Here is a 26,317-nt window from a genome sequence, read left to right as displayed (position 1 = left end):
GGTGAAGTGTGGCTTGAGGTTGGAGTATCCAATTTAACAATACCTTGTCGTCCGATTAGAGAAAGATGTGAAAAAAAGACGGAGATGAAGAAAGAATAAAAAACAATCAAGATCGTCGGACGATGAGGTTGTTAGGTCAAACATTTGTTGAGGTATTGCCTTTTAAACACACATTGTCTTTAACCAAACTCGATATTGCCTTTAGCGAGATTACCTTTAACAGCTTTGGGTATTGCCAATAAAATCTCCCATAATTAGGGGAGTTTTAAAAACACCTCCCTCAAGGCGAATTAGAGGGAGAGTTTGTGGGTGATGGAGGCGCTTTTAACCCTCATAGTATACGCCTTTAAACCTATCCAATAAGTTATTATATGTTTCTTTTTTTTGGTTGTGAGAAATAAATTATTGAAAAATAAAATTAGCTTACATGGTTATGAAATGCATAGGAAGCTAAATCATATTGTTTTGATGTATACCCTAAATTAAAATGTAAATTATGATGAATGGTTAAGGTTGGGTCATGGTTGGTATAAATGTAAAGTATACTAATTAAGTGTAGGAAGCAGGGGGTCCCACTGTCCCAGTATATAATTAATGCTTTTGGAGTACTCCCAAAGTTAATTTCTAAGGGGGTAGTGGATAGGGATTTAGGAGGACATTCGTGGACAAAATGTCTCATAGACATTTCGAGACATTTTAAGACATTTCGAGACATTTATCTGTAGACATTAGACATTTTAAGACATTTGATTCATAGACAAAAAGTCTTTATGGACATTTCAAGACATTTGGTTTATAGACAAAATGTTTTGGAGACATTTCAACATATTGAATCCATGGACAAAATGTGTAGTGGATATTATTATTATTATTATTATTATTATTATTATTATTATTATTATTATTATTATTACCTCATCATGGATGACAATTGGTAGGCATTTATTATTTTAGTATTATCATTATTGTCTAACCATACAAAATAATATATTTGTACTCATATTTTAAAAATATATTTTTCGAGTTTTGTGGACGTCTGTGGATATCTGAGGACATTTATGGACAATTGGTGGACATTTATTTATTTAATTTTATCATTATCGTTTAATCATATGAAATAAAAATAATTGTACCATTATTTCGAAAATATATTTTTCGACTTTGGTAACCATCCGTAGATATCTGTGAACATTGATGGACAATTGGTAAATATGTATTATTTTATATAGTATACTAATATATATATATATATATATATATATATAATATAATAATAATATAATATAGTAATATGATAATAATATCATTATTACTATAATATAATATAATAATATAATAATATAATAATACAATAATATAGTAACATATAATAAAATAATAATATAACATAGTAATATAATAAGATAATATTATAAAATATAATAATAATAATACAATAATATAATAATAATAATACAATAATATAGTAATATAAGAAAATAATGTAATAATAATAGGATAATAATAATAGGATATAGTAATATGATAATAATATCATTATTACTATAATATAATAATAATAATAATATAATATAGTAATAATATAATATAATAATAATACAATAATATAGTAACATATAATAAGATAATAATAATATAGTATAATAATATAATAAAAATATAATAATAAGATAATATTATAATAATATAATAATAGTATAATATAGTAATGGCAATAATATCATTATTACTATAATAAAGTATTATAATAATTAATATTTTATATATTATTTATTATAAATTATTTAATCTAATTTGATAATAATAATTATTTTTATATTTCTTAATGAAATGTCCACAAGTGTCTTCCATATTTTGAGAGACATTTTCTCTCCAAAAGCTCTCCAAATTTACACTAAAATGTCCTCACATGTCTCCAAAACCAATTTGTCTTGAAATGTCCTTAATTTCGTGTCTCTAACGAATACCACAGACATTTCAGGACATTTGAAATGTCTCAAACGAATAACACGGACATTTAGAGACATTTTGAGACATTTTAAATGTCCCCAACCAATAACACAGACATTTGGGGACATTTAAAATGTCCCCAACCAATAGCATAGGATTTGGAGGGACATGGCAATGTCCCTCCAAATCCCCAACCACTACCCCCCTTTAAATTGACTGACAATTATGTCCCCAATTTTGTTTTCATTGCTTTTACCCACATGGGTGTTAGCTGTTGTTGAGTTACTATTATTACCTATCAAATTACACCTCCAAGTACAGATTTTGTCATTAGCCCATTAAACACCCATAGGCCCATCACTCCACTATCTTTAGAGTGCCATTTGACTAATCAATAAGAAAAAAGGTATTGTAAGGTAGCCTATAATAAGAACTAGGGGCGCTTATAGAAGCTTGACCCCTCCAATAAGGCTTTTCTAATGGTTGCTCAAGCCCGTAAATGAAAATGTAACGGGGCCAGGGCAGATAGTGCATGTCTTGGGCTAGTTCATTAGCTGCCTATGGCACACGAGCGTCCCCAGGTCCGTTCCGGGTTTCGGGGTTAAATCCATAGCCATATTTCCACATAATCCCTCACAAAGGTTAGTTGAGTGTGTCTTTAGTAAACACGGGGGTGTCTTTATCCAAATTATGTGGTCCACCTCAAACCTATTATTTCCAAGTTAGTGAACTTTTATAGGCACCATTAAAATTGGTAAGCCAACATTCTCCCTGCTTTAAAGCAAGTCATTAAACTGTATGGATGATGGAGACATGGAGTTCAAAAAACCTTAGGTTAAGATGGACGTTGAAGATGAGAGACCGATGAACAAAAAGGGGGGACACGTTCGTGGGTTTGAAGTTTAGCATTTGGTGTTCACATAATAATAACATACACAGTAGCATTGCATTGGATTGGATATGGCAAAGGGAAAGTTTGTTCTAGAGACAAATATAATTGATGCTTGCAAGAACTAGAGTGTGATTTTTTTTTTGATGCGAAGAGTGTGATTGCCGTTGCGAGTAACTCTAAACCCTAAACTTTAAACCCAATGATAGTTTATCATCCAATTTGAACCAATGTCTTTAAAAGGTATGAAAAAGCTTAACAAATTAGAAATAAAATACATGTTAATTCAGTCCGACACCACATCAAGAGGTGACAGTTAATCAATGTTAAATTGATTACATAAAGTAAAATGTATCTTATATTTTTGCAGATACATATGGACTAAAATAACTGTAAGCAAATCAATACGGACTACATTAGTTTCATGACGAATACCATTTTAAACAACTTTTTTTATTTTACTTTATTGAGGATGAGTTTTGTTAATTTACACTTCCTCAAGATTAGTTCAATTTTGTCAAATACCAAGGCTACAAAAAAAAATTCAACAAAAGAAAAAAGGCTACAAAATTCTATAAGAAAAGGGGGGGAAAAGAATCCCAAAAATTGATGATATTGTTGGGGATATGGATAGTTTGAAGTAGATGTAATTTGAGCAACCCAATAAAATGGTAAAGGAGATTCTTTTGATAATCCAGCATTCCAGCTCACACATTCAACCAAAACACACATATATAGCTCTTTTGTATTCATGCATAACCGACTCTTGCATTTTCTAAATAGATAAGAGCTACCTAGCTAGCTAGTGGTCATGAAATTTACATACATATATGCTTTAGCTAGAGCTTGATAGAGATGCCCTTTTTCTCACCTTTCTCTCTCTAGATCTCAGAATGAGATCAGATTGGGACCCATTGATGGATTTGATGAATCACTTTGAGTGATGCATTCAGTATTATAATACATAGAAATGAATGAAGCAATCTCAGTCACTAAATTGAGTTAATAAGAACCACACTATTTGATGATTCATGCTCACTTTTATAATATACCATACTAGAAAAATACTAGTAATATGATAAATCTCCAATATTTAGAGATAAATTAATCAACTTTTACTTCACTTGACCAAAAAGAAAGAAATTCCTCATTTTCCATATTTTTGTTTGCATGCACAACTGACTCTTGCATCTGCAAACAACACTAGTGATGAAATATGCTAGCATGATAGGGACCTCTCTCTCTCAATGGGTCCATTGATATGAGAGAACCCATTTATGCAATTGACAAATGACCTACATATTATACTACAAACTAAGATAATACCTAGGCTAATTGGAAAAAAAAATTCAAGAGTTTTAAAGATTTGGGATAATATTGCAGGCATTTGAAAAGTGTAGATTGATTTCCAAGATTGAGATTTAGGGTAATGAAATCTGCACAAAAGAAATGGAACTTATCCTTCCTAAAGCATCTCTTCCTATATCCATCTATATGCTTTATATCATTTCTAATAATGAAAACTTATATTCATTATTGTACTACCTAGCTAGCAATGATAAAGAAATGAAAAGAGAGAATCCAAAAGTAGAGAAAATTATTAATCCCATTCTTTCTTGTCAAGAAATTAAGATATATAAAGGGGGAAATTAAAGAAACTTAGAGATTTGTTATGGTTAATTTGCAATCAAATTTTGATATACTAATAGAACTTACCCATGATGAGAAAACCAATCATCCTATTGAAGATACTTATATGTTTATCACCAAAGGCCTGGCATGAGGAGTAGAAAGAACAATGTAGCCAAAGACAACTTGCCAACTTCTTTTGCAAATCCTAACTTTTGAAAATATGATTACTATCAAGTATATTGAACATAAATCAAGGAGGAAGAACATAAATTGAAAATGGTGATATATTTATAGCAAAAATGTGTCGGCAAGTCATCCTTGGCTGCACCATACTTTATAAGCCTACATGCCAGGGCATAAATGAAGTACCAATCTTCTTGAATCTTCAAATATTGATGCTTAATTTATAGATAGTAATGGAAGGAGAAGTTTAAGAGTACATAAATATATGGAAAAGACCCAAGAAGAAGAAGAAGAAGAAGAAGAGGGTTGGAGGAGAAACACTAGAGTAGTACTCTACTTAGAGGAAGATGAAGGAGAGAAAGGACAGGGAGAGTAGTCTTTTTGGAGAGCTACCCTTATATAGAGTTCATAATGTAAGTGATGATTAAAGGGGTTTAAAATTAACATTATATTACTTGGTTGAAAATAACATACAATTTCAACACCTCTCTTTAGATTACACTTTTATGATAAATTATCCTCAATCGAGGTGGAGAATATGACAACTCCTAGAAGGATCTAGTTTTGGCCCAATAGAATCAAGAGATGGTGATAAGGGTAACTTAGTATTATCAATATTATTTTTAACCACTCTCTCTCTCTCTCTCTCTAGCTCAAATTACATGTAATCAACTAAGAATCTAGCTATATAGGCAAACCATTTAAAGAGAACTTGAGAATAGCTTGGAATAGAAAATATAAATACATATATGTTTAACTAGGTAAAGATTTATTTATATTTGTAGATCATATCTTGATTATTATATAACTCTAGCAAGCTAGCTTCCTAATGGATTCCTTAATGATCTTATTCATAAAAAAAAATGCATTGACTTTAATTAAACATGTTTAGCTTCTCAGTGTGTTTAGAGGTATAAACACACGAATCAAGATACCCATGTTCATCAATTAACAAGGTTTCATCCTTTCCAAGGTCCTAAACTAAAAAAGTGATAGCCATTGACCCTTTAAGAATGATTAGACTACATATAAATATAATTAAGGTTTAAATCATGCATCCAAATCTCAAATCTAAGAATGTGTGTGTGTGTGTGTGTGAGAGAGAGAGAGAGAGAGAGAGAGAGAGAGAGAGAGAGAGAGAGAGAGAGAGAGAGAGAGAGAGAGAGAGAGAGAGAGAGAGAGAGAGAGAGAGAGAGAGAGAGAGAGAGAGAGAGAGAGAGAGTAATTGTAAGGTTTAAGGGAAGGTGATGGAGTACTATGAATTAGTATAGATGATTAGGATGCATAGTGGGTGTTGGCAGTGCAGGAATAATTATGTGCACCATAATTTTGTAATAGTATCCCTACAACTACTCCAAAGGCCATCCAATTTTCCCAAAAGAGACACATAAAAGAGTAGAGGGAATAATATATTCTTTGATTCGAGAGAGAAATGAGGAAATTTGTGTACTTTTATATGTGCATATGTGTAGTTTTTGGGCCGATACAATTTTCCTGCGCGAGAATATATCTTTCGTGATAAACTCAAAAGCTTTTAAGCTCGCAAAACTAAACTAGTACCACTTCATTAACATTTTCATTGTCATCAAGATTAAAAAAAAAAACAAATTCTTATGGGACAATATTAATGTGCTATATACATGAGTGCGTATGAACAGTAATGTTGGAGATAGATATGATATTAATGTGAAGTCCCGATGCTAATCTTAGTGAATCAAAAAAGTAAGGCAGGAAAATATGATGGTTGTTTCTTAACTAGAAAATGTATAATATAGAGCAAGTAGGAGATGAGATAAGTTGATAAAAGATATAGAGGAGAGTGGAGACTCAAAGATCAAGAAGCTAGGGTCTGGCCTTCTGTACATGTTTGTTGAGTATTGTTGGCTCTTGCTTTAATACTCCATCACTACTACAAGAAACTATCTATCTATATACATTTGGATTCCTTTTCTACCACCACATCAATGGAACAATATTACCCCCCATGTTCCTTGGTTTGCAAAAAAGAGCAAAACTCTCTCTCTTTATCTCTCTCTCTTCTCTCAACACACACATCAAGATCATAAGGCCATCTTAAACCTAGCTAGTTTATGGGTTTAACCCTTACATGATATATTACATATTCAATTTAAGTTGAAATGGTTGAATCAAGATGTAAAAAGTAGATCTTATCCTTTAAATTGGATGTTGGGTGCATGGGTAGCTATCTCATCAGTCTGATATATCTGAGAACTTTAAGATGAGCTAGCAGGTGAAAGAGATATCTAGCATGCATGGAAACAACAGACCACGCGCCCTTGATTAATTAATGCAGCAGAGAATACTATGTTGCAAGTGTAGTTATTACATCTAAAAATGCCTCTTTTAACTTCACCACAATGGGAAACTTAAGTGGGTGCAGTAATCCATTTACACAAATTTTCACTTAAATATAATCTATATGTATATAGTTTGATATAACCTAAATTTACTCTCTTGGCTAGCTTAGGTTATCCATGTTTTGTCGTTTTTAAACGGTTCACATGGTTTTAGTAGAGGACTAAGAACTTCCGTCATTTCCAAGGATCGATCCCATCTAAAGTGTTCACAAGTTGGAGCCCATTGTGCTAAACTTTCCTTAAAAACAGGATTTGAAAAAAAACTATGCACCGATTATCTACTATACAAATTCTAATGCTCAAGCAAAATTAGACGACTAACCCTGATATCTCTGCTTTATGCTAAGGCTCGAAACACTTTGTACTCCCCCTTCCGGCCCACTAAGGTTGCAAAATCTAACCCATACCCAAAACACTAGCTTTGAATACATTTATTATGTATTAGGTCTAACTCTGTTTACCAAGTGAAAATACTTTACTAATTCAAGTGTGTGTGTGGGATTAATTAACATCTAAATTCTAGATAAAGATCTCTAGGTAGTCTCACTCTTAAAAATTTGTGGGTAAAACTTTCAAAATTAAAAGCATTGAAGTTGATGTTTTCCCCTTCTGGAAAAGAAATATAAAGTAGGTAAATTTAATTTTTCTAATTTTGGGTAACCCAACTCTGAGTCACACCTGGGAACTACCAAATTGAGCAAAGATATGTGCTATTTTTGGGTATTTTTATGTGCATGTCAGTGGTAAAGAGATATGATCATTAATATAATAATTAAAAAGAGAAAACAAAAAATGGAAAACTTTATGAAAAGAGAAGAGAGGTGGTGGGTCCTTTTCAACAAAAAAAAAAAAAAAACAGAGAGGTGGGTCAGATTGATTTTTTTCAGTAATGTAATGTCACAGATCCTGTGGTAAACCATAAAACCCCAAGAGAGTTAAGCCAAGAAATGTGTTTTCTTTAGCCTCTAAATTTGTATTTCTATTCTTGTTTTTAAAGGAAAATCAAAAGAGGAGATAGGGAGAGAGAGATGTGGGTCATAAGATTACACACCATGTGTGATGTGGTTGATTCCACACTCAATTAAAGGCATACTTTTAAGTTAAGAATGGTGTCTCGTGTGGGAAATCTCCATTACAATAATATACAAGTGGGCAATAGGTTTTTGCAGTTTTCATTAATATACATATATAGAGAGAAAGCCTAAGTCACCTTGGGACAACCGAAATCCTAGATAGAAATCTAGTACGTACTATTTTTTTGGGTTTTTGTGGGCTAGATTCCTCGCTTTATTAGAGTCTCATAAATATGTTTTTCGAGGTAAAGGGAAGACCTTCTACCCTCCTTGTAACTCTCATTGTCTACCATAAATGAGTTTTCTCATTGTCAATATAGAGTAGACAAAATTTATAAAGAATATGAAAGATATACATATAGGAGGCTTAAAGCTAGGTGCATGTGTATGTCATTTCCACTACAAAAATTGGATTCTCCATTTGTTGCACTGACAATTTTAAGTTTGGTTTTGTAGGTGTTTTTTAGGTCAGAATCCTGTAATATTTTCATGTGTATGCAAAAAAAAAAAAAAAAGTTTGAATTAATATGTTGTCATATTAGACGAATGTGCCGAAAAAGTAAAGCTTCAGCTGATGAACCATCTGACACGCATAAATGGTGCCTGAATTATTAGAGAGAAGTTCGATATAGATACAAGTATATAACATTATTACAATTTTTTGTTCCAAATCCTTCTCAGAAGAATAATTAAATCCAAGTTCTACTCAAAAGTATGACATAACAAGCTAACCAGGAAAAAATAGATGAAGAAAACAGCCAAGAATAATGGAAAGAATATGGTAATACGGATACCTCAGCAGCCGCGATGAGCTCTATTTTTGCGAGGAATAATCTTTTCTTCAACACATATCAAGATTCTTGAGGAGTCTCGAACCTTGTTGGAGTGTCGATTCCCATCATACAGCAAAGGCCTGATATTAAGATTATAAGCAGCACGATGGCCTGAACCCAATGGGGAAAGTGAAAAAAGAAACAAGTTAGTGGTTGAAAGGAAGCCGACAAAATGGATCAGATTGAATGATAGAAGTAGCGAAACAAGATCAGAGGTCAATAAACTCTTCTAAGGAACATCCGCTGTTCAATATACTACTAACTACTATATGCTAATTTCACGTCAAATAATTGTATGGCTCTACGATTGATCCACAGAATTTGGTATGAAATAACATTGACTGATAAGGTGAAGATTTGTAGCAAGGTATGGATTTCCGGAATTAATAGGATCAATTGACCAAAGGTATGAAGTTTCAAAACTTCGTACATAGCTACGGCTAATTCTATTTTAAACTTCTTGTTGGGGGCACCATATTAGAAATTTAGACAGTGTTAGGTTTTGCTATTTTGTTTTCTCAAAATTTAGTATTTATAACTGTGAAGTTTTTTTCATTTGAGAAGGATAATAGAGGAGGAGCAGTAACTTACCACTAAAAACCCTTCCAAAAGTGACGACTTTATCTTGCAAACTCCATCACAGTATGTTGCATTGAGGGAACCATTTCCAGCGCCCTCAGCCAAGAACCTATCAAGTTCTCTATAAGAAGGATACGGCGCTAACCTGTACGGATCCGAAGCATATAGAACTGAGTATGATGCACCCGACCCCTCCATATAAGTGATAAGGTTAACGAAATTAAGAGCTGCATTTCATTCTAACCATATTAGTACTCCGTGAAAGATAGTAAAATCCATGTAATGACTTCTGGACTAACTAGAAGTAAATATATTCTTGTTGATGTACCTTCTGACTGGGTCTGGTCAAGTTTCTCTGAGGAATAGGAACCTCCGTTACAAAGAACAATCAAATCTGTTTGCCCGTTTTGCCTGCTTCCTACTCTTTCATTTACATAGTCCTATAAAAGAAAAACACTATAAGTAAATAAGTAATGTATCTCCTCATTTTTCTTTTTTGATGACACAATTGTGATAAATCTTTCATAACTTTAATGATGGTATTCACATACATGGACTGATTCCATATCAGCAAGTTTTGTAAAATCTCCACCTTCGAGAGAACATGACCCCAAAATAGCAATATTATTTTTTCTTAAGCCATTTGTACACGTTTCAGTGAATCCTGATAGCAAAGAACTTTCCATCGTCTCTTTCTCCTCTGATCCAGCTACATATGGAAATGCTCTTGAAAAATTCGACCTCAAGATCGAAACCTGCTCAAATACAAACTGAGTAGGGTTGGAGACTAGAACTTGCAAATATGTGTCTACAACTTTTCGGTTACTGAGGCAAAAAACTAACAATCTTATCCAAGATAGAAGATTGGAAACCGACCTCAAGTGCGTTCGGAAGGAGTCTGTCTGCATCTTCATCTCTGGAAATATCCGAAGATCGCAACTACAAATAGAGAAAGTAATCACATTATTATCCCAAACCACTAACAAATAGTAAAATAAGGGCTTTCATGTAATCATAAATCCACAATTCGCATACAGTTACTTGTGCGACAAAAAAACACGAGAATTGTAGTGAATATTTCATATATTTTACTATGTAATATTACAGTCTGAACCTCTAAGAATCCGTACCTTGCTACCAAGAAAAACAATCGCAATATCCACAGCCTGTTGGAGATTCTCCCCAGAGCACTACAAAGAAGATAACTCGGAATGAGGCCAACATTCAACAGTTTGAAACATACAATAATTTGTAAAATTATGAATATTGAAAGTATTTGAAAGAATTATAAAAAGTACCATAAATTTTGACCAGCCCCCTTCTGAAAGAACAGACTTAGCTAGATCCTTCTGTGATATTGTGCGATAATCAACAGCTTTGTCCATACCGTTAGACAAGGATCTACAACAAAATCATAGTGATGTAACTTAGTTAGGAGGTACTAAGCGTTACCAGTAATATATGTTACCAGTAATATATTAAATAGAGAGAAGGGCGTCCGAGATCAATGAGTATTCCTAAACCCTAACTTTATTTTTTAGATACGGTAAGATTGAATCCCTGGTCTCCACGATGAAATGACTTTACCACCCAAACCCTAAACTTGTTAACATCTTTACTAAAACGTCTACAGGTGGTTTGCATGAGTATGTCAAATTATGAAGAAACTACTCAATGCAAAAGAAAAAAAAAAATAATTTTGCAAATAAAGAACACCATTAAGAGTACAAATCGGAAACTAATTACAGTAAATACAACTTCATTTAACAACTAAATCCAAAATTAATTTACCAAATGTGATAGATTAAGTCGACGTTAAGTAAAGAGAACATACTCATGGCGTTGAGAAGACCACAGGAATGCCGGAACTGTGGAAGGAAAGCTTAATCCTGATTGGATTTGTCCCACAACGAGTAAGACCAACACGAATCCAACAATAATTCCCTTCATCTCTTCCTAATTAGATGATAACTCGTGTTAAACACAATAGAAGTAACCCTAATTCAAATTCAATCCAAATTGAAGTATGGTAAACTATAGATTTCAAACGAAGTTGAAAGAACTGATACTAAAAAAAAAAAAAAAATCCTAGACTGATAGGTAAGTAGAGAAATAGATTAGGGTTGGACCGATGATTTACCTGGCGAAGAGGTGAGATTTTTTTTTTTTTTTTTGGTGCTGATGATTTGGTACTCTTTTCCGATGATCGTGTTAGTTGACGGAAGATCTTTATTTGTGCCGAAACACACACAACGTGTTCCCGATTTGATGGATGCTTTTATTGGTGGTACCCATAAAGACGCCACGGCCTGCCTTCACTCTTGGCACACTCTCCGTGAGCTCGAAAGGAGCGGTCTGAGGCCCATGAATCAGGTAGTCTGAGGGCATTTGGACTCGCTTGAGTCTGTGTTGTTTAATCCCAGTTCGAATTAGGCCCAGCCCGAGAGTCCCTCGAAATGGCCCATTTTATGGGAGCGAAGTGGAAAGCAGGCCAAGAGTAATTTTGGGGCGCCTACAGGCACTCCTATTGTTTATTTTTAGAAAGTGACTACGTTTTCTTCCTTCCTCTCCATAATTTCCGTTTTTAGTAGTGACGATTTCTTCTTGTTACCCGTTTATCAGTAGATCTGTCAAGTGAAACCCTCGCCAGATCCGACGAGGGTTTCGTCGTTCTCCTTCCGTCTCTTTCACCATTGATTAGATTAGGGTGGTGTGATTTGTTTTCGGATCTGGTATGTTTGTTTTCAGATCTGGTGTATATAGTGGTGTTGGTGGTGTTTCGATCTAGTGGGATTCAGTGGTGCTATGTTGGTACTCGGATCTAGTGGTGCTCGGTGGTGGTGGTGTTTGTTTTTTGTGGTTTTCAATGGTGGTGGTGGTGGAGGGGTGTTTGGATTCGGTGGTGTGGTTAATGGTGTTGGTGGTGTCAGTGTCTGGTATTGTGGACAGTGGTGGAGGTATGTTTTACGGCTTCTTGCAGTGTTGGCGGTTTTCTATGGTGGCGGCGGTTTTTCAGTGACGACGACGGTTTTCCGGCGACAACGGCGGTGGTTCTTTTAGTTTTTTTCCTGTTATTTTGTTGACCTATAGGGTCTTTTAATCTGTGATCTTTAGGATCCTTTCATCTTTCTTATTTTCGTCAGTGTCTAGTCAATTCCTCTCAATACATGAGGCATTTTACATTCGAAGTTTTGCGAACTTACTTATGTAACTCTCAAGTATCTGGCAGAGAGGAATAACATTTTACCCCTGTAAATTTGTGTTTGTATCACTTTTGAATGAAATATGGTTTTGGGGTTTCAAAAAAAAAAACGACATTAATACATCAATGAGATGTGATAAGCATGATAACCGCCAAATTTAAACTCTTACAGAACGGCCTAAAGCCAACTGAACTACGGATCTAACGCCCAATTAACTTTATTTATACCTTTAACAACCCAAGTTCAATAAACCATGAATTCGACCTCTTCTGAGAATCAAACTTGAGACCCCTAAAATTTTAGATTTATATCATCACTATCGACCACTTGGACAATTAAATGTTGACTTATTGGTATTACTCCTAAGGTCATATTTGACACTTAGAAACGGTTACATCAGTGACACTGCTTGAATTGATACTCGAAATGCAATTTTATTTATGAGTTTTTCTTCATGGAAAAAATTGATTTTTTTTTTAATCGTCAATAAAATAATTTACTGATAAAATCTAGTAATAATATCAAAGAACAAACTTGTCATTTTTGACAATATTTATTGTTAATAATCGAACTTGTATCGTATGTTTATCTAGGTAAGGATTTATTTTGTCGAGAACAAACAATGTATTATGACAAGAAGTACGAGGTATCCATAGTACGGGAAAACAACGATGCTACATGCGTTGATACAAAATGGGCAAAACACCCGTGAGGCAGAGTTTGGACATGCACCAGCATAACGTCGTCAAGTTGCTTTGTTCAGGTTCTGTTTTGTCGGGTCAAATAATATTTTAAAATGATAGTAGAAGATATTACAAAAATAAAGTTACCCAGAATCAAGTAGGTGTTGGGTTATATGGTCTTCTAGTGTTGATAGCGGAATCTCAGACATCTAGTATGTGTAACACTAGTATCCCCAGGATCTCATGCATAAGCTAATAGTGAACTAAGAGTTAGAGATTACATTAATCGCTAAATTTTCCCTCGAACCTCTCCAATCGAATGCAAAGACCATGAGCTCCAATTGTTGCTCCTTTACTCAAGACACCCGAATGATCAACTTGATCTCCCACCTTGTTGCTAGCTAGAACACCAATGGTGGTTTGATGAAGAACATTTCTTTTTTTGACTAGATAGATAGTTTGGGAATTATGTCTCTTTCTTTCTCTACTTGATGTTGTAAAGTAAGAAAGCTCCTTGAGAATTTTCCACACCTCATTCAAGTCTTAAGAGACATTATATAGAACCTCAAGTTAGAATCCAACCCTAATTATGTTTCCTAAAAAGTCCTTTTGAATAAGATTTAAGAAAATAGTCGAAAATATAAACTAGTTTATATTTTCCAATTTTCTCTCTCTTGGCCGGCCGAAACAAGCCCATCTTTGGCAGATTTGGGCGGCCCCTATAAGGCTACACGGGCAAGCTTGACCGCCCCCTTTTGGCCCCCAAAATACCCCTTTTGGTGCCCGACCCAAATCCCCTCTCTTTAGGCCTTTTTATGTTTGCCTAAACTTCTTTTAGGTCATTTGGACATATTTATGAGTCTTACCCATACATATATGTCTCATCCTCTAGTCATATCATCGATCAAATCTTCATTCTTTGGTGTAATCCGATGTAGGATCCGGTCGAAGTTAGCCGCAAATTACTTAGTAATTCGACGAACGTAGTTGGTGTATAGCTAAACACTACGACTCCTAAATCATCCTGAATTGATGATCTTCTTCATCAATTGTCCTATCCGACAAGTTGGTCGCATTGCATCTTTGATCGAAAAACATCTCCTTTAGTAGGAACCAACCGTCTAGTAAGTGAACAAAAATATCCATTAAGGGATAAACAAAGGTTACCAACAAATGAGATTGTTGACTTCATTTAAGCTGGGAGTCGGCCCTGGAGTAGGATTCAACTTGTAGTATTTTCTAGCATAGCTCTACTTGTGGAACGAATCTAGATTGCCTTTTATTACTTGGCACTTTCTTCTTGTCTATCTTTTTTTTTGAGAAATCGACTATGATCTACGTTAGTCGTTACAATGCATTGATACATTATTAAGGTGTGATAATCACGATAACTGCCTAAGTTAAATCAATAATTAAAGAGGTCTAAAGTCTAAAAACAAAAAGCCCAAAGTTCGACAAAAAAAAGCCTAAAATCCGACAACATCTAATTTGTTTAGTGCCTGATTTACATGAGATAAATTTGGGTGATAAATTGTTTCTATCCAGATTCAATCCTAATATCTCTTGGGCTTAAGAGGGATTTCCCACCAGTACACCCGAAGGGTGGTGGACTATCTATCTTAACCAACTTTGCCTTGTAACAAAAAAAAACCCAACTTTGGTGCGCCTCTCTTTTTCTTGACGAGCGCTTGCCCGCGTTTCCCTAGCAGTATTTTAGTTGGATAAACAATTTTCCCGCGCCTTCTTTTGTTCATTTTCCTCCCACAGACATACATAGAAACCGTCAAAACCCTAGGTCGAAATCGTTCCGAAATCGAGGTTTTATAGGTATTTATTCTCGTTTCATTGTTTAAAGTATGTTCTTGATCAGGGGCGGCCTAGGCCCAAAGCCACCAAAGCGGTGGCTTTGGGCCCCCAACTTTTGATGGAAACTTAAGGGCCCCAAAATAATCAGATATTTTACTAAAAACAGTGCAATATAACATGTTTGCAATTAGCTCAGTTGGTAAACCTTCCTTTCAAAACCTAAAAGGTGATGAGTTCAATCCCCATTGCCTTCATAATTTTGCTCTTTTTCCATATCAACTCATTTATTTCATAAATGCCCTAATGTTTTAGTTTAATAAATTCTCTTGATCATGTTTTTTTAGTTGAGATGTCTTGATCATCAATATCAATTAAATTGACTTTTACTTTTAGGAAGTAGTTTTGTTATTCATATGTTATTCTTTTTTACATGTTATATGTATATCACCGTTGCCCAGTCATATTTTTAGTTTTTGCGGCGTGCATCATTACTTGAGATATTATATGATACAAATATTTATGTATCGTGACTCGCTACATTATCGCAAATAAAAATTTACAAAATTCAATCGTTATTTTATAAGAGACTTTTTTGTGACAATTACATGTTACCAAACAATCTTTTGTCTAATAAAAATATAAATTTGGCGTCAATTTTAATATGAAATGCATATTAATTTCAAATACGTGTAACAATTACAAATCTTACTTACAACTTTGTTTCTAATAAAAAAATGAGAGATCATTACAACAACACATATTTTAGTTAGGTTGGTATAACAATTTTTTTAATATGTTCAAAAGAGCAAACTTTCTTGGTAGATAATTAATTTTGTTTTATCATGTATATGGTAACATACTCTTAACAAAAAAAATGTATATTTTTTACAAAAAAAATTTCGTACACCCGGGCAATGTAACCTACAAATAAGTACACCTTGATAATAGGAACAAGGTAACAAAATAATATAAAATTCTTTAAAGGACCTCAATTTCAGAGTTCGCTTTAGGCCCACTGCGACTTAGGGCCGGCCCTGTTCTTGATTACTGTTCTTCCCATTATTTTCATGGTCGTGTTCTTCGATTTATGATATCCCAATTCCCATGCCATTACTGGATACACTTTTTAGGGAAAAAAGAAAACAATTTTGGATGAATAGTTTGGTTAGCAATTCCGCTAATACAGATTGTAATGGTTTCTCGTATGAACAAGTTTGTCAATTCATACTTGAATATTTCTGTTTTTGTTGGTTTCACTTTCATATAGAGAAGATGATGATACTCTTCTATGGGATTTCTTCTTTATTGAATTTATTCCTTCAAGTTATATTCTGTATCTAATTATTGGTCGCTTAAGTCTTGAATGGATTTTATTGGATACTTATCAATGTATGTGAATAGAGGCTTTTTATGCATTCTTGACCTAGTTTATGGAAAGGGTTTCGATTTTTTCCATGTAAAGTTTAGGTATTTGATATGATCTAAAATTTAGCCCGTTTTTAAGATACTCCGATGCCATTTTTTTTCTGTGTTCTTTATTCAATTCCTTTTGATTTTATCAATGTTGAACATTTTCCATCAATCTAGGTCGGTTTTTGTGAATATGGTGTGTTTTGTGAAGAAATGGATCCATCACCAAAGAATGTCAAAACACGATAGTATGACACTGAGTGTCAAGTCTTAAGTCGACGGTTTACTTAAATATTCACAGAAAGGTATGGACTTGGGTTGATGGCTAACTGGTTTAACATCAAAAGTTATTGCCATGATTTCTTTGAAGTACTTGTAATAAAGTTCATAAAGGATACTTTTTGTTGAATACTCAAAGCAAACACATGATTGTACCCAAAAGCTTTGACGCACTTAGTTGCCCATGGAGATCTATGCGCCGTCTGGTAATCATAGCCTAATACGACCTAGCTAGTTGAAGGCGAAGCACTTCCCGAGCTCCAAGTTTACTTCTTCCTCCAATTAAGTTCAGAATTTCATTGTGCTCAATCTTATATTATTTCAGATGTAAAAAATCAGATAAAGGGACACATGGAGACTTTAATGTCCAAGAGATGGGCATACAACAGACACAAGAAAGAAATATTACATCGATTCCACTGCCCTATCCTACCTAACCCAAAATATAAGTCTTGTGTATTGCTTATCGCTATGCCCATGTCTAGATGTTATCTTTTCTAATTTATCAATTTATCTACGCATAAGTGATGCTCTTGAAGTCCTGCTAGGCGTTAGTATATTAATTCAATAAAAATTTTATTTTACAACACATAGGTTGCCACCTTCCTGATATCCAAGTTCATGTTAAATCGCAGAAATGCCAGTAATGAATGTTAGAACACTCAGAGACTAAAGAGTACTCACGGTAATAAATTTGCAATCCAAGTATATGTATTGGATGAGATTTTTCCTATTTAGATCTTATTGTGAGTTGTGAGGTTACTGTAGCCTTCCTCTGATTTGCTATAAATAGGAATTCAATTGCAGTAAGTTTTCCTATTCCTGCGAGGTATTTAGGTTTGTTCATTCTATTTGCCATAACCATTAGTTTATATGCTTGAACTGATAGTGTTAATTAAAAGACGTGTTTTCATATTCTAGTTATTTTTCACTCACCATCTGATGGGCAAAAAATGAATGGAGATTACATGCAGGTGTAGATTATCTTGCATATGATAGAGGATGGTTCTCTTGATAATCGCTTTATCTCCAGAAGAGACGGTTTTAGGTGGAGTGTCCCAAGCAGTTGTTTATGGTTTGAGAGGGAAAGCTCTGATGTAACAAATCATGTTGATTTAGGGAATCCAAGATGACTTAATTTTAAGAAAGAAGATCACAAGTGTGTTTTGTGTAGAAGCATTCTATCTAAAAGGTGAATTCCTACAAGATGGCTTGTCAAAGGCGAAATGCCCGTAGCTGGGGTAGTATCTTGTGACTCACGTCTTACCCGAGGAATTCCTGGAGCAAACAACACCAAAGGCTGAGGTTTATGACCTCCCTTCCCACATTTACCTGAAAATTGTTGGTGTTGTGGAAGAGTTTACATCAGTTTCTCCGCAGCTCCAGATAACCTTGAGAATTTAGAAGTTTAAGAACAATTTGAAGGAATCAGACAGAGTATAAGAATAGATAACTCAAGAAGCAATGAGCCTTTTTCTAAGTCGGCTTAAGAAAAAACCTTTCTCTGTGTATCAGAACAGAATGGAAATGATCACTTAATAAAGAGTCTTCTTACGAGGCATCTTCCTCTTACAGGGAATGCTTCGGAAGAATTTTTTTTGTCGAAGGCATTTTTGAGGATTGGGTCATTATAATCAAGAATCAGGATCCAGTAGTTGCTCTACATCCATCAACTCTTTAAGAATATCCCTGTTAGCCTTGTCTATTGTACAGCAAAAGTTATTTTGTTTCTTTTTTTCTCCCCGGTTCTTACTCTTGTATTTTGGAGCCAATAGTTACGAGTTGATGTAAAATCTATTCAAGAATCTATAGATCATCCTGATTCAGATTAATGAGAATATTTCGTTAGCAGCAGAGTAGTTCTGTTATTTGCTTAAGCGTCACTGAAACTACAGGTTCTTTGCGAGCCCCTATGCTGCTTGGATCTTAGTTGTGTGCACTCATTAGGTCCTTTGGAATATATTAGGCCATTTGGAGCATGTGATGAGACTCTGTGTGCTCCTGAGACATTTTGAGTCTTGATGCCATTTCCCGTATTGATTTACACAGTTAGGTAGTGGTGTTCATTGGTTTCAGAATCGGCATAAACGATCTAATCCGAGCTTACTTGGATCAGAAACAATTTGCTAGAGCTAATTGTAATTCAGTGTTAGTTCTGAAATTTGATTTACTGCAGATGAATAACGGATTATAATTCAAGAGGAGCTCAATATCATGCTTCGTCCTGTTCATGTGGGTTCCACAGGTACGCAAGTGGCTCTATAACTTTAATTCTTGTTTTCTTTGTGGCATACATATAGATTGATTGTCTTCTCACAATATGATGATAAGATAAATGTTATTATTTTGGATAAAATGAAGAAACATAGAATGCAAATTTTGGTCTCTTCACTTGTGCAAAATTGGCTCCTTTTCAAGTGCCCATGTGATCCCATGTGCAATATGTTCTTTAACTTTCATAGGTCTACTTCCTTAGCTGCATATTTTGATGGATTGCAATTTGATGCATAAAAAAGAGATCTGCAAAATTAAGCTTCAATTATAAAAGCAATCTTGGTGAAAATTAATGTTGTTTATACCAAAATCTTAAAAAAAAACAAAAAATAGAAATACGAAAGAGAATCTTATTACTTCGGATTAAGAGCTTCACATATTTTACAACTATTGATCTGTTATCTTTATACTAGAAGCTATCTTTTTGGATCTAGAGAAGGTGATCATTAACTCATATATAAATGGTATTAGGTATCATTTTGAATCCGTATAACTGTACAAATTAGTACTAAACTACTAATCAAACAAAAAAGAAAGACGATATAAAATATACATAATTGAGGTACCGACTTGAAGCTGCTTATAGTTATGCTCGATAAATACTGTTTTTAGTTTTTTTTTCTGCAAGGTAAATGCAGCATTACGTGCATATTTTTATTGTATATATATATGTATGTTCCAAATTATCTTACCTCTTCCTTTTCCTTTTTTTTTTCTGGTTAGGATATATAGTAAAACATATCATCTAGTGTAATCTTGCTTCATTTTCTACTTGGTGTGAAACAATAAGTAGACAGTCACAGATCTACCTAGCAAGCTTATCACCATACATTATTCATTATCATCACATGAGAAATTTTAAAAATAAAGTACTATATTGATCATGTGGGGGGTCCCTTTTCTATACTTCTTAATTGGATTTCAATGATTTTGTTTGAAATAAATAAATAGCTTTCATACGGCCATTAATTTTGGTGCTTCGAACCTTATGTACGGATTCCTTGCCATTAAAATGAAAAAAATTAATGGTTATATTTGACTTAGATGACTATAAAAACATGATTTATATTTATATCAACTTATATATATATTTTCTCGGCTACTCTTATTGATGAACATGTTAATATGTTGCTTAAAATGAGGAGTTTAAGATAAATGTCACTGGAAACTTTAGCCTACAGTAACACCCCAACCCCAAGATTCTTAAAGGGTCCACATAGATAGATATAGTTGCTAGAATTGAAAGAATAGGGCCATAGAAAAGATGTGTATGTTTCATTCTTTGATTCTTTATCAGTGTTGATCAGCTGTAAAGACTAAAACTTGATTTATACTCTTAATGGAGTTGTTTTGCAGAAGGAAACCATTGTAGATAATCAAATTAGATACAGCTAACATTGTTTTAGAAAGAGAATAATGGAAAGCAAAAAATGAGAGAGAGTAGGGTGTCATATATCCTTTCAAGCTGGACTGTTCGGCCACATGATAGAGCACTTTGATCAAATCTTTTAGATCCAAAAGTTAAGGTATAGGACTTTGCTTACCTAATTATGATTATAGTGATTCTTTAGTGAGAAATGATTTGAAAGAAAGTCAGAGACTGATGATTCTTGTAGGACTTAAGCCAAATTATAAACTAGATCAACCCATGTGCTAGTTGGTCCACTAATAATATTAAATTCATATTAAATATATAGTAATACCCATTAAATAATCCTAATACAAAAAATAAAAATAAAGCAATAAGAAGAGAATGGTCTCTATTACTTGAACTGTTGACACATTAGCATAAACCAAATTGCTAAGAACTGTTAATCTTCTGACATAAGATTCTTTTTAGTTAGACTATGGAAATAATTTGAAAGGTTTATGGTTAGGTACTTTTTTCAAGTAAAACCAAAAGTAGCATAGAATATAGACTAATTAGTTACTATCTCTCACTTCTAAAACAAATGATTTGAAATGCTAGTTGATAAAAAGTTTCATGCTTTTATCTTTCTATATACTATCTATCTCTCTCCTCTTGTTATTGAGGTCTAGTGTGTAAACCTCTTACAAGTGGAGCCCATTATTTTTTCTTCTTCTTTGGCTCTATTTAGATGGGATAAGAATCTTAGCATTTAGTAAAGAAAATAGAAAATGCACCAGTGAGAAGCATTTTGTGGTGAAGCTTTCTTTGCTTTTATTTGATACATGTGCTCGTATTATCGGTGCATTGATCTGCACATTTTTATGGTGGACTTAGTTCATTGAGTCATCGCTTTGACCCCATAGAAATGTTGTAAAATATCAATATGGGGTTTACCCTCGACAATATGACAAGTAATGAACTCATTTATCAACCGAGATTCTGGTTATTCATCCGAACAAGTAAAAAATAATAAAGGGATTGTTAATTAGAAATGTTTCAATTTACTCAGATTGGTGAATCAACTACTTGGTAGGAGAGAGGTGTTAGGGGCATTATGAAATGTTTGTATGTATTCTCCATTTGATTTTATGTTAAAAAATTTACTGTGACTATTCTTTGAGTGTTCCCAAGACTTTCTAGGGTTTGGAAACTGGTCAAAGTCTTCTCTTACACTAATACTGTAGACACAGTTAAAGAACAATATGGGGTAGAGGAAAAGATTAGAAAAGTTCTTGAATTGTTATCTTTTCTTAACAGTTGGTTGTTAAGGATGGTGGTTTTTCTTTTCCATGTTGCCAGCTGCCTTCTATTCAATTATATAACTCTGTTTTTCTCCCACACTCTCTCTCTCTCTTATACATCAACATCTATAAATGCACCATTGACACTCTTACATTTTTCTCATCTCTCTGTTTACTCTTTGGCAACTTGGGTTTTGCTTATTTGAGGGCACACTTGTTGTAAGCCCCCTTAACCATTTTCAATTCATAGAAAATCACTATCATTCTTAAGTTATAAAACTGTTTTTTGTGTATGTATACCAAGAACACTCATTAGTTCTCTTCTTCTTTTCTTTTCAAATTTGCAGATAATGGGTTATTATGGATTTTCCCTGTTTGCTATTATCACAATTTTGAGAATGGTTCATGTCTATGGAACTGTTTATTGGTCTAGTGCTCATGCTACTTTCTATGGAGGTGCTGATGCTTCTGACACAATGGGTAAGAACTAAGAAGAAGAAAACTGAAAGGCAGAAATGATCAAAACTCTTCTTCTATCTCTCTACCATAAGCTGATCTTGTTATTGAACTTCTATTTTCTGTTTGGGTTGCAGGAGGAGCTTGTGGATATGGAAATTTGTACAGTCAGGGATATGGGACAGATACAACAGCACTGAGCACTGCTCTGTTTAACAGGGGAGCAGCATGTGGAGCTTGTTATCAGATCAAATGTGTAAATAGCCCAGGGTGTCTCCGAGGAACAATCACAGTCACTGCAACAAATTTTTGCCCACCAAATAGTTTAGGAGGCTGGTGTAATCCTCCTAACCAACACTTTGATCTCTCTCAACCTGTTTACCAACACATTGCCACCTATAGGTCAGGAATTGTCCCTGTCCAATACAGAAGGTAAGACAGATTCTCACTCTTTCAAGTCCATTTTTTGTTTCTTTCGGGTTGCATTGAGAAAACCTAGTTTCTGTCCTTTAATTTTGATATATCTTTACATTTTCTGCCAGGGTTGCTTGCAAGAAGAGTGGTGGGATGAGATTCACCATTAATGGTCACTCATATTTCAACCTAGTGCTTGTAACAAATGTTGGTGGTGCTGGAGATGTTGTAGCTCTGGCTGTAAAAGGGTCTAAATCTGGATGGCATCCAATGTCAAGAAATTGGGGTCAAAATTGGCAAAGCAACTCTTTCTTAGATGGTCAAGCACTTTCTTTCAGAGTCACAACTAGTGATGGTCAAAGAATTGTTTCCAAAAATGTGGCTCCTCCAAATTGGTCTTTTGGACAGACCTACACTGGTAGACAATTTAAAGGATACAGAGGGGCTCATGCGCGTAAATCCGATTTGCCCATGATGAAATAAGTCCGGTTGGCCAGGTTTTTTAATACAACAACTTAGATGAATCTACCCCTATTATTTCAACGCATGCAAGCCCTTTGTTCACTTCAGTAGTAGAAAAGAAAGATGTTAAGTTCAGAGCATTCAACTTCTTTGTTGAACCCTAACCAAACTCAAAGACTCCAACCCGAAGACCTCTCGCACATGTATTTAACTTAGCCTTATCAGAACTGATATAGAGAGAAACTTTAATTTGATTTTTATTAATATATCATTTTAATGTTGGTGTGAAGAAGACCCTGCAATATTTATAGAGGGCTTTTCCCCTTAGTTTATGTAGGCAATGTTTGTTACGTGGTGAAGAATGAGAAGTAACAACGTTATGGTGTGTTTGGATGACGGAATCATGAATCCGTGGATTCATGAGTCTTTCGGATCCATGATTCCACGGATTCATAAATCCAAGTAATATTTTTTGGTTTGTCTGGCAACTCTTTAGAATCTTATGATTTATTATTATTTGAGTATTTTTAAACATTTCTTTAGAAAAAACGGTTGTTGGAAAAATCGGGTTTTGAGAAAAAAAAAATTTGAGGAATATTTTTTCTTTCTACGATTAGATAGTTCAGCTCTGCCCCGCTTAACACTTTACTGACGAAGTATACCGGATGTATTACTCCTTCCACTGTCTTGATCACCACCGCAGATACTACCTCCTTAGAAGTTGCCAAGTAGATGGTAAACCCGTCCCCTGGGTTGGGACTGACCAGCAGGGGTAGCCCCATCAGGTGCGTTTTTAGGTTTTGGGAGGCTTGTTTAGCTTCAGTCGTCCATGCGAAGTCTGGTACTTTACGGAAGACCTTGAAGAAGGGGAGGGCCTTGTCTCCCATCTTGCTTAGGAATCTAGATAAGGAGGCCAACCTTCCCGTCAGCCGTTGGACGTCTTTCATGTTCTTCGGTTGGGCATGTCTTTTAGCGTGGTGATTTTAGCCGGGTTGGCTTATATTCCTCTGTGGCTTACCATGAACCCGAGGAACTTTCCTGAGGTTACCCCGAGCGCGCACTTTCTAGGGTTTAACTTCATTTTGTAGGCTTGGAGCCTGTCGAAGGCGACCTTGAGGTTTGGTATCAGATCTCTGTGGATCTTACTCTTTACGATCATATCATCTACGTAGCACTCGACCGTTTTTCCGAGCTGATTTCCAAAATCCCGTTAACTAAACGTTGATAAGTAGCTCCAGCGTTCTTGAGACCGAAGGGCATCGACTGGTAACAATATAATCCTCAGTCTGTCAGGAAGGCGGTGTGTTCTTGATCGACCCAGTGCATAGCTATTTTATGAGAGGTGAGATTCCTCTGATTAGTTCTTCTTCCAGCTTCGGTTATCTGCTACGTTGATCCTACTTCTTGCTTCTCGTTCCTTGCTTCTTGCTCCTCGTTCCTTGCTCCTCGTTCCTTGCTCCAATTCATGTTTCCTGTCTTTCGGCTCCTGTTCCAGTTCCTTTAGCTATCTCCAAGCTCCTGTTCGTCGATTCCCGAGGGGGGAAAACCTGCAAATGGTTCGAAAACCGCTCTGACGCTCAAGACAGACAGGGTGCTCTTTGCAGTAAAAGAATGAATATTGATCGATCTTTTTGGGGGCGAGTTATGGGAACTCTGAGTATTTCTTCTAGGGTTTTCTAGGGTAGAAGACGATGTTCTAAGATGTTTTCTTAGATTCGGGAAGTCTCCTCCAGATCCTAAATGTGTTGTGGAAGACGATGTGGGGGGTCTTTTATAGGCTTAAGAGGCGGTGGTCTCTACCTTTTGACGGAAAGTTTCCCTTTGTGTTTATCTCGAATTCGAGATATGTGAAAGTTCCTAAGTTCAAGGATCTTTCATAGATATCTAGCCGATGTGATAGATCTTCTGGGAGAAGTTTCCTCCCTTAGACGCGTGGAGTCCAAACTTGCTTAAATACTTCAAGATCTGTAACCGACTAGGATTTTTAAGGTATTTCGGGATTGAGTCGGTAAGTTTCTAGTGCGCTTCTGCCTCCCAGTTCTGGGTGTAAGGCATCGACTGAACCTACGTGGAGCCCCCTCATTCCTTTAAAGACCCCAGGGCTGATCTATTCATGTCGGGGGTGTAGCAGGGCTGGTTTCCTCTAGCCGACCTCCCAGTTAGGGGAGTATGTAGCGAATCGTCAAGAGTTCAGTGGTCCTGCTATCTTAAGCCGCGTTGACCCGTCGGACTTCAGGTCTGAGCTTGACTCTTCAGACGTTAGTCAACGTTTGAACATTTTATGCATCATCACTAGCCTCCCTCTCTAACTTGTTGTAGAAGATGAAGACAAAAGATCTAGGCCAGCGCTTTGGGGAAAGCTAAATAGTTTCCGGGGTGTGAAATTTTAAAGGGAATATGTAGAATTTTAGAAATTTTCTGGGAAAATAAATTTTAAGGGGAAATAAATAAAAAAACACTCCACCTCACCTCACTCTCTCTCCACCTCACCTCTTTGTCTTCTCCGATTAGGTCGCCAGCCGGAAAATTTTCCGGCCGGCGACCATGAAAAAAAAAATTCACTCTATCTCTTTCTCTCTAGAAACTCCGGCGAAGGGGTTTCCCTTCGCCGAAGTTCCGGTCTGTTCTTCAACATACCGGATCTGGCCTGTTGAAGAACAGACCGGATCTGGCCTGTTGAAGAACATACCAGATCGGTCTGTTCTTCAACATACCGGAACTGGTCTTTTCTTCAACAGGCTAGATCGGTCTGTTGAAGAACAAACCAGAACTCCGGCGAAGGGAAACCCCTTTGCCGGAGTTTCTAAAGAGAGAGAGAGTGAGTGAATTTTTTTTTTTCATGGTCGCCGGCCGGAAAATTTTCCGGCCGGGCGACCTAATCGGAGAAGAGAGAGAGAGAGAATGGTAGGAAGATAGAAGATGAGGTGGAGAGAGAGAGAGCTGAGGTGGAGAAGCTATTTTGCTTTCCCCTAAAAAAAATTGTCAAACAAAATTGACCAATTTTTGACCAAGTCTTCACACCCCGGAAACTATTTAGCTTTCCCCAAAGCGCTGGCCAAGATCTTCTCTAACTTGTGTATTCTTTCTTTTAATCAAAACTCTTTTGACCAATTCGTCAAAGCATACCTCCCCAAAATCTTCAATTCTTACTTCTCCTCTGG

General features: G+C 35.2%; 2 protein-coding genes across 3 annotated transcripts; one reads left to right on the top strand and one right to left on the bottom strand.

The window, feature by feature from the left end:
- Positions 1-8,677: 8,677 nt before the first annotated feature.
- Positions 8,678-11,836, bottom strand: LOC147545862 (uncharacterized). Of its 2 annotated transcripts, none has more exons than XM_086673811.1 (9): positions 11,658-11,836; positions 11,352-11,473; positions 10,816-10,918; positions 10,648-10,707; positions 10,394-10,456; positions 10,069-10,272; positions 9,846-9,957; positions 9,530-9,744; positions 8,678-9,049 (listed from the first exon to the last, which is right to left on the bottom strand). In XM_086673811.1, exons 2-9 carry the CDS (start codon positions 11,465-11,467, stop codon positions 8,957-8,959), a joined length of 966 nt encoding a protein of 321 aa, XP_086529937.1. In that variant the 5' UTR covers positions 11,468-11,473; positions 11,658-11,836; the 3' UTR covers positions 8,678-8,956. The 2 variants fall into 2 exon arrangements, with proteins under 2 accessions (XP_086529937.1, XP_086529938.1); XM_086673812.1 differs by having other exon boundaries at positions 11,352-11,469; positions 11,658-11,785.
- A 10,013-nt stretch (positions 11,837-21,849) lies between these two features.
- LOC147545861 (expansin-A4-like) lies at positions 21,850-23,644 on the top strand. The gene is made up of 4 exons (XM_086636306.1): positions 21,850-22,043; positions 22,172-22,304; positions 22,418-22,712; positions 22,823-23,644. The coding sequence occupies exons 2-4, from the start codon at positions 22,175-22,177 to the stop codon at positions 23,175-23,177; spliced, it is 780 nt and encodes a 259-aa protein (XP_086492432.1). The 5' UTR covers positions 21,850-22,043; positions 22,172-22,174; the 3' UTR covers positions 23,178-23,644.
- The last annotated feature ends 2,673 nt before the right edge of the window (positions 23,645-26,317 follow it).

The sequence above is a fragment of the Eschscholzia californica genome, unplaced genomic scaffold, assembly GCF_041429995.1.
Source record: "Eschscholzia californica isolate CP2 unplaced genomic scaffold, dmEscCali1.0.p SCAF_4, whole genome shotgun sequence".
Lineage (NCBI taxonomy): Eukaryota > Viridiplantae > Streptophyta > Magnoliopsida > Ranunculales > Papaveraceae > Eschscholzia > Eschscholzia californica.
The sequence above is the reverse complement of the archived record's forward strand: the minus strand, read 5'-3'. Positions and strand labels throughout refer to the sequence as shown.